General features: G+C 37.6%; 1 protein-coding gene across 1 annotated transcript in view; it reads left to right on the top strand.

The window, feature by feature from the left end:
• HSPA4L (heat shock protein family A (Hsp70) member 4 like) overlaps nt 1–8,526 on the top strand; it is a 51,150-nt gene continuing 42,624 nt past the window's right edge. The window contains exon 1 of the mRNA XM_012473051.3: nt 1–308. Within this exon, the coding sequence (XP_012328474.1) occupies nt 202–308 (107 nt within the window). The 5' untranslated portion in view covers nt 1–201. The remainder of the gene's footprint in view (nt 309–8,526) is intronic.

Raw genomic sequence — 8,526 nt, 5'->3', positions numbered from 1 at the left:
GGACGGCGGGACGCTGCGCAGCGGCCTCTGTTCCTTCCGCGGGTTTCCGACTCCCTGCCCTAGATTTTCCGCTTCGCGACTTGGGGTCCCCTCTGGTTTGCTTCTCGTAGGGGTCGCAATCCCAGCAGCAATAGCTCAGAAGAGGACGCGGTTCCCGTACCAAAGGGTTCGGCACCAGCAGCCCGACCATCACGCAGCGGGATGTCTGTGGTTGGCATTGACCTCGGCTTTCTCAACTGCTACATCGCTGTCGCGAGGAGTGGCGGCATCGAGACCATCGCCAATGAGTACAGTGACAGGTGTACCCCGTAAGTGCCTCTGCTGAGCATCACGTCAACCCTAAGAAACAGTTTTCCATCCCGCCCTTATGTTTGTCCTGTCTGCTGGCTTCTCGAATTTTCCCCGGATGTGCCCCGAACCCCGAGATGACAGGTGCAGCCAGTCAACCGCGGTCCCTAGAGACCGCCGGGTGGCGGTCGGACTTCCTCGCCCCGCAAAGCTGCTTTTCCTTCAAGGACGAGGGACAGCACTAGTTTGCGCAGCTTTCTTTTCTGTACCCACACATGCTCCCTGCCTCCTCGCGCCGCTGACCCCCGACGCCTCTTTTGCTTGCGAGAGAGGGGTTGCTGTGGGACAGCCCTGGCGTCCTGAACATCGAGAAAGATCTGCGGTTGCCTCTAATGAGGTTTGCGTGGGATTATCGGCCGCGGGCGCGCGGCCCCGCGAGAGTTCTTCATCCTGCCCTCCCACCTTTCCCCGTCCCTCTGGTGACAGACAGCTTTCTCTCAGAAAAGTCAAAAGCCAGCTTAGGCTGCACACGTCAGAGATGAATTGCAGGTTCATCTGGCCTCGAAAGCCTTTTCGTTTTTCTTTCCGAAGTGTGCTCAGTGAGGCATGTGGGGTTTTACAAAACCTAGTGCCCTTGAGAACTGGAGGTAATGGAGCGGGTTTCCAGGGCCAGGTCAATGGTGCATAGGGAGAGCCTCGGATGGAAGTCACTGGCCTGTGCATTGGTAACTACTTTGGTTGCTGGAATGCGGCGGGGTTGGGTCGGACCAAACGAGTGTTTCTGCAGAGTGAATTGTTGGAGTCGGGGGCAGCTGTCCCGTGTAAACATGATTGTGGAGTGATTCTATTATGAACACTTGGTGTAAGGCTTAGGCGGAGCGGCGTTATGTCATGGAAACATGTTTCCACATGTTCCGTTGTTTCTCTGGTCTGGGAATTTTGTTGCAAAGAATATAATTAAGTAATTCTGAAATATGAAAAACTAGCTGCTGCTTATAGGCTGCTGTTACTGGTAATTTTGTGAGGAAACCAAATGTATAAAAGCTATATTACTTTTTACAGGAAGGTCATTAGGCATATTAATATGACTGTTCCGAATGGTCCAAAATATAATACCTCAACTATACTAAAACAAGATCAGTGTCCAGTGGTCTTTAAATAAATGCCTCATTTACTATTCTATGGACAGCTTTAAAATATAGCAAAGAGATGTTGGAGAGTAGCTCACTTGAAGCAGTCTATGCTTTGATTTCTTACAAAGAAAATTCTAGGTTTAATACCATTTTTTTCTAGATATACACATTTCTTGACTTGAAATTTTAAACATTTTGAACGTTTATATTTTCAGTATATGGGCATAGGTAAGGTAATCCTCAATACTGTTTGAACACTTCCACTTTTACAACTGCTTCTGTCTTTTGTACACAGTGGGAGGCCAAAACAGTAACTTAAGTCGATGAATTCGTCTCTACAAGGTTTTGTATTAAGCGACAAGAAATACTGGCTTTTGTCAGAAAAGGATCAGAAATTCCACTCTCCATCTTCGGCAGAGTAGGGGTTAATAATGGAAGCAATCTTTGGCTTCAGTGACTCAACCTATAGAGGAAAAAACTGAGAGGTAGGGTGGACATTCTTTTAGTTCTTAAAGCCATATCCTAAAAGATCAGAAACCAGAACCATTAAGTAAGATAGAGCTACATTTTCAGGCTGAGAAATCTCTATAGCAGTGAGTGAGCCTGTGACTCTTTAAAGAGCCTGGCCGGCCAGAGAGTTCTTTAAAAAGTGGGCTTCTAGAATCTTCTAGCAGTCTCTTTGTTAATGTACTTAGGCATATTGGCTGACTCTGTGGCTGAGAGGTAATGTGATATTTCTGATTTGTGTGCTAGAAAGCCAATAGTAGTATCTACATTTAATGAGCCTAATCTAAACTAGAAAGTTCTTAAAGTGAAAGGATATTCTCACTTAGCTTGCATCAGCTACTCTTCTCTACGTGGCTGGGCACTGTCATTTATCCCAGAAGTGTATCTTTTGTTGTTTCTTAGCAAAAGTACTTCATGGTAGTCTAGTGCTCTTACACTGTGTATTATTTTGTGGGTCCAATTGTTGAGGAAAAACATAGCCTTTCCAGGCCTCAGGACGTTTATCCTGAGGCCTGGAAAGGCTATGTTGAATACCTATCATTATTAGACAACCTTTAACTTTTCTAATACACCACAGTATTTAATAACACACATAAACTAGCTTTGCAAATAAAATTTTTTTCATATTACAATTGCTTACATCAAGGTAGTATGACATATTTCTAAGATGTGAATACATTATAAAAAGATCCTATGAAAAGAGGAAAGAAATGTTCAATTTAGTTGGTTTCAGCATCCATACATTTTTACGTTTGTTTCATTAACATATTTGATTACTTATGGGTGGGAGGATCCCATAAAAACCTAGGAGGACAGTTTAATGAAAAAGAACCAAGTTTTGGCCTACAATTAAGGGGACGAAAGGCAAGTAATTTAACCTGTTCGTTCAGATTCATCTTCTGTAAAGTTGCAATCTTTGTACTAGCCTCTCATCTCCTGCATAAGTTGAAAAGGGAGAGAGAAATTAACATGCATAAATTGAAGAGACAAAATAAAAATTGTAATTCCTCCAGATGGTTTTCTGTGTGTGTTTTCAAAGGGAAGGAAAAATACATTATGTTTAGTAACCTGTTTCTTTTTTTTTTTTTAAGATGGAGTCTTGCTCTTTTCACCCAGGCTGGAGTTCAGTGGTGTGATTTCGGCTCACACCACTCCGAGGTGTGTTGCAACCTCTGCCTCCTGGGTTCAAGCAATTCTCCTGCCTCAACCTCCCAAGTAGCTGGGATTACAAGCACCCGCCACTACACCCAGCCAATTGATCCACCTGCCTCAGCCTCCCAAAGTGCTGGGATTACAGGCATTAGCCACTGCATGCCTGGCCTGTTTAGTAACCTTTTCTATGTAAAGCATGCATATTTCTATACTATCAGTTTCAGTGTTTGTAGAATCATGATGATTTAAACCATACCCTATTAGACATTCAGGTTGTTTATGATACTTTGTAAACAGTGTTGTAATAACTACCTTTGTAATTAAATTTTTGATCCTTCAAGTAAATTCCTAGAAGTAGAATTACTCAGTGTGCATATTTTTAAAGGCCAGGGACATGTCTGTATTGTTCACTTAACTATGGATGTAGGGATTAGAATTTCCATCCCAGGCTTAAGTATACCAAGGTGATTAGTTTCACACATGGGGAAAAAATGATAGCCAAGAATCCTCATTAAATATCAAATTAAAGCATGTGTTCAACTGTAACTGTTCATAATAGTGATTACTGTATGCCAAGCAAGCATTGTCATACATATCACAATTGTATGAGTTTGATCATACTAGATACATATCACAATTGTATGAGTTTGATTATACTAGCTATCTTTTTTTCCCATAAGAAGCCTAAAGCAAAGTTAAATAACTTGGCCAAGAATTAGTAAAACCATGAATTGGATTCTGTTTCAGGCCTCTCTGAACCTAGAACCCAAATGTCTTTCCAGTATCCATTGTTGTAAGGATGGCATATGGATAACTAGGTTAATGATGAAAGGGACAAATTAATTACCTGGTTGAGCAGTTATTGTACAGGAAAGCATCTTTCTCTACCATCAATAAATGTAAAATTTTAGCTAGTTTCTAAGAAATACTACCTAGTTTTAAAACATTTTTTTAATAATTCTTAAAAAATGTTTTACACAGGATATTGGTCTGTCACTCAGACTGGAATGCAGTGGTACAATCATAGCTCACTGCAACCTTGAGTTCCTGGGCTCAAAAGATCCTCCCACCTCAGCTTCCCAAGTAGCTGGGACTACAAGTGCATGCCACCATGCCCCACTAATTTTATTTTTTCCAATAGAGACAAGGTCTTGCCATATTGCCTAGGCTAGTCTCTAACTCTTGGCCTGAAGCCATCCTCTTGTCTTGGCTTCCTAAAGTGCTGGGACTATAGGTGTGAACCAACGTGCCTAGCCAGTAATTCTTTTTAAGTTATGTTAAGGACATGTAAAAATCTTACTTTGTTTTTAAAATCCATAAAAAATATATACACAACAAATATTAGTGTAAACATACAGAAAAAGTAGTGTGGAAGACAATAAACTTAATAATGGATAGATATTTCTTGGAGGTAGAATTATGGAGGAGGTGCTTTTAATTTATAGTCTGTAATGAATACTTTATAATAGGGAATATGGATTTTCTTTAAATGAAACTATTCCAAGATTTTTGTTAGGTATGTTGTTTTATCATCAAAATTTTGTTTGATTCTTCAATACTCAGGTCTCTGGTTTTCTATATTATTTTTTTCCTATTTCTTTACAAGTGTACGAATAATCTGGAAATATGAGAAAATACTGTTTAAACACTATGTTTCAGATGAGTGACATGCCCTCTTAAATGCATGAAAGTAGAAATCACTTACTTTGGTGTATTAAAAACAACAGCACATGGCAAATGCTAAACTCCAGGGGTTAACTGTGACTATAATAGATGGCCATTTTCTGGTGATGGCAGTTTGGGATGAAGAGGAGGCTTTCACCTTTTTTTGTTAAATATTCTTTTTACTACATAAGTTGATTTTATATGTTTTACTGTTTGAGCTTTTATTTAAAATATTTTAAATGCTGAAGAATTACACAAAGTAAGTCTCCCCTTTCACCCCTTCCTAACCACGTCCTAAAGTTTATGTTTCTAGCTATACTAGGATATGATTATATGTACATAACAGATTTAAAAAAAAAATTATAAAACAACATTGATAAAACAACAAAAGCAGAATGTACAAAATTTGCAAATTGCTTTCTTTTCACCTTGAAATATTGTGGACATCTTCTCAAACTATGGCTCTAATTTACCTCATTCTTTTTGCTAGCTATATAGTATCCCATTGATTGATTGTTACGGACATTTCAAGTTAATATTTTGCTAGTGACATAAAAATTCAGTGAACACCTTTGCTTTTTAAATCAAATTTGCTGAGATGAGTGAAAAGTCAGGTGATTTATATTAGTTCAGAATGTTTACCATTGAACTGACTGACTTAAGCACTGAAAAAGAAGGTTTAACATACCACTGATAGTCTTTTAATAGGTGGTCATTACAAATTAGTGAGTATAGTTGTGTTCTGATAAAACACTATTTACAAAAATAGGTTGCAGGTGGTGGTAGTTTGCAAACTTCTAAGCAATTAGAATCAAAAGAATTTTAACATTGTTATGCATTGATATTTGTGTTTGAACCAAGTGAATTGTAGGTAATATGAGTTTTTCAAATAATGTATCTAATAAATTTAATAGATATATCAAATTTAATGTAGTTAGTATACTTAATCAGCTTTTAAAATATTGTCTACCTATGTAAATATTTGTGTGGTTTCTACTAATGGCTTCAAGCTAATTTATTTATGAATTACATTTACTAAGCATTTGACAACTCTTATTATTATTGTTTATATGTTGTTAAGCGTTTAATTCTTTGTTCATAATGAAAAGTTGAAAGCTTTGTTATTTATTACTAAATCATATGTGCCTGGAATTCTTATATTTTTAAGTAGCAAGCTAGAAAGAAAATTGCAACATTGAGTTTTTTTGAGAACATTCTTCCCCCTTCCCCTTCTAGGACACCACTTTTTCCAAATAATTTGAAAAACAATATCCAGATGTTTTCTTTACTACAGAACTTTTTAGATCCCTTAATTTGTTCATAAGCATTGAAATTCTCCAAGAAAGGGATGCTTTTCCCAAGCTTATTTGAACATCTGAGGAATTATGTTTCATAGAACACTATTTGGGAAATGATGGTATAGGGGAGAGGTTCTCACCTAGAGGTGATTTTGCCTCTGATTGGATAACTGACAGAATCTGAGATATTTGGGGGTATGTCACAACTGAGGTTGAAAGAGAGGGTTGGAGGCTAGGAATACTCCTAATATCATACAGTGCATCCAGTACAGCCCCGGTGTCCCAACGAAAAGTTATCTGGGCCAAGATGTCAGTATTGCTAAGGTAGAGAAATCCTGCTCTGTAGACATTTCGGCAAGGATAGTTCAGACTAGTTGCTCAGCCCTTGATCTAAACCTATGGATTACACTGATATCAGAGGCTAAAGATAGTAACTGTGATTTTATGAAACTAGCAAGGGAAAGAAGGGGGCTGTTTTTAAAGCTTAAAAGAGTGAGGATTTAATCCTTAATGGAGATTGATAAGGAGCAAACAAATATAGAGAGTGCTGAGCTCTTAGGCAATAAATCTCTTCTGGTAGTATGTATTTTCTCCAACATAATCTTGGCCTTATAAAAACAAGCTTTATGAGAGAGGAAGAAAATTCTAAATTTTAAGGGGAAAATACAAATACAGCTTTCTTAAAGTAACATCTTGTCATCGATTTTTATGCCCCTCTCTTACTAAAAGGAACATAGGATAGTTAGAAATCATTTTGTTTAGCATTTTGTGGTATTTTCTGATAATGTGAGATTACCACACAATAGCAAGAGCAGGTGGGTATTATAGATTTAAGCTGCTTTGAAAACCCTCCTTTTTTTTAGCCATAAAATGACATTTCTAAATATAGTAGTTGAAATAATACAAAGTATAATATAGATTATTCTGTATACCCTTGGATAAACTGTATCTTTTTCTGTGAAGACTCTTGCATCAGCCTAATCTGTGTTATAATGTGTCTAGTTCCCTTGTTGTAACTAATGTAAAAGTTTTGAGAGCAAATAAGTGTTTAATTTATTTGGATTTTTCTGAAAATACTTGGCAGGTTTTTTTTTTTTTATTTAATGGTTGTAACATCCTGGAATCTTTTTTTGAAAGAGAAAATCGAAGGAGTTTGAAGAAGTGCCTTTTTGAAGTGGGATTTCTATGCATTTGAAACTGGAAGTTTCCAAACTTGATTAAATGACAGATTTTTTAACTTTACAAGTTGTCTTCTTTTAACTTCAGAGAATGTCTGATAATGGTAACTGTTTAGCCTTTGTGAAGTGATATATGTATGAAACATATTTCAAGGAACCTAGCGCTTAATGATAGTTGAATCTGAATCTTATTTGGCTCTACTGTTCCAACAAAAATTAAACTTTTGAGAATCAACCTAGGAATAAGATTTTCAGTGTACTCAAAGTGATGATAGCCTACTATTGAAAAATTAGAAGTATTTGGAAGTGTGTCCAAATAACGGAGTTGGGAGCAAGATGGGACATAAGGTAGGCTGAGAAATGGCAAACCTGTGATTTCTCTAATATATGAGTTTTAGGATGGAATGCCAACTATCCACACATTACCATATTGGATATGTAAATTTTTACTCTGGCAGAGAATATGTTGAATCAGGGAGTTATTTATAAGAGTTGTGAAGATGTCATTTAATCCACTGATTCCTGCGATACCCTTATTTTCCTGTTTTTCACCAAATCACAACTAAAGAACAGTAACTTCCATTTCCTCTTTAATCTGACCATCACTTTTAACATTTCAGTTCTAAATATGTATTTGCTTGGACGCCTCAAAGATACCTCAAACTAACATGTTCAAAATAGAGTTTGTGACTGTCCTATCCTCAAACCTGTCTTAGAACATTTTCTGTCTCATTGAGTGCCATCATCATTGACCCACTTATGCAAACTAGAAACCTAGAGATTATTCCTGTCACTTGCCTCTTCCTACTGTCTAGTTCAACACTGTCCAACAAAAGCATGTGAGCTACATAGGTAATTTGAAATGCCTTAATAGATCCAGGTACAGTGGCTCACACCTGTAATCCCAGCACTTTGGGAGGCCAACCAAGGCAGGTGGATCACTTGAGCCTAGGAGTTTGAGACTAGCCTGGGCAACATGGTGAAACCCCATCTCTACAAAAAATTTTAAAGATTAGCCAGTAGTCCCAGCTGCTCAGGAGGCTAAGATAGGAGGATTGCTTGAGTCCTGCAGGTCAAGGCTGCAGTGAGCCAAGATCCGGCCACTGCACTCTAGTCTGGGTGACAAAGCAAGACCCTGTCTTAAAAAAAAAAAAATTCTAATATTTATATTAAGGCAAAATGAAGCAAGTGAGACTAATTTTACTGTTTTATTTAATTCAGCATATCCAAAATTTTATCTCAATGTATAATCAATATTTTTAAATTGAAGTATTTCACTTTTTTGGTATTAAATTTTCAGAATCT

The sequence above is a fragment of the Aotus nancymaae genome, unplaced genomic scaffold (assembly GCF_030222135.1).
Source record: "Aotus nancymaae isolate 86718 unplaced genomic scaffold, 86718_ANA_hifiasm-v0.15.2.pri h1tg000033l, whole genome shotgun sequence".
In the NCBI taxonomy this organism is placed as follows: Eukaryota; Metazoa; Chordata; class Mammalia; order Primates; family Aotidae; genus Aotus; species Aotus nancymaae.
This window is presented reverse-complemented; position numbering and strand designations above follow the sequence as displayed.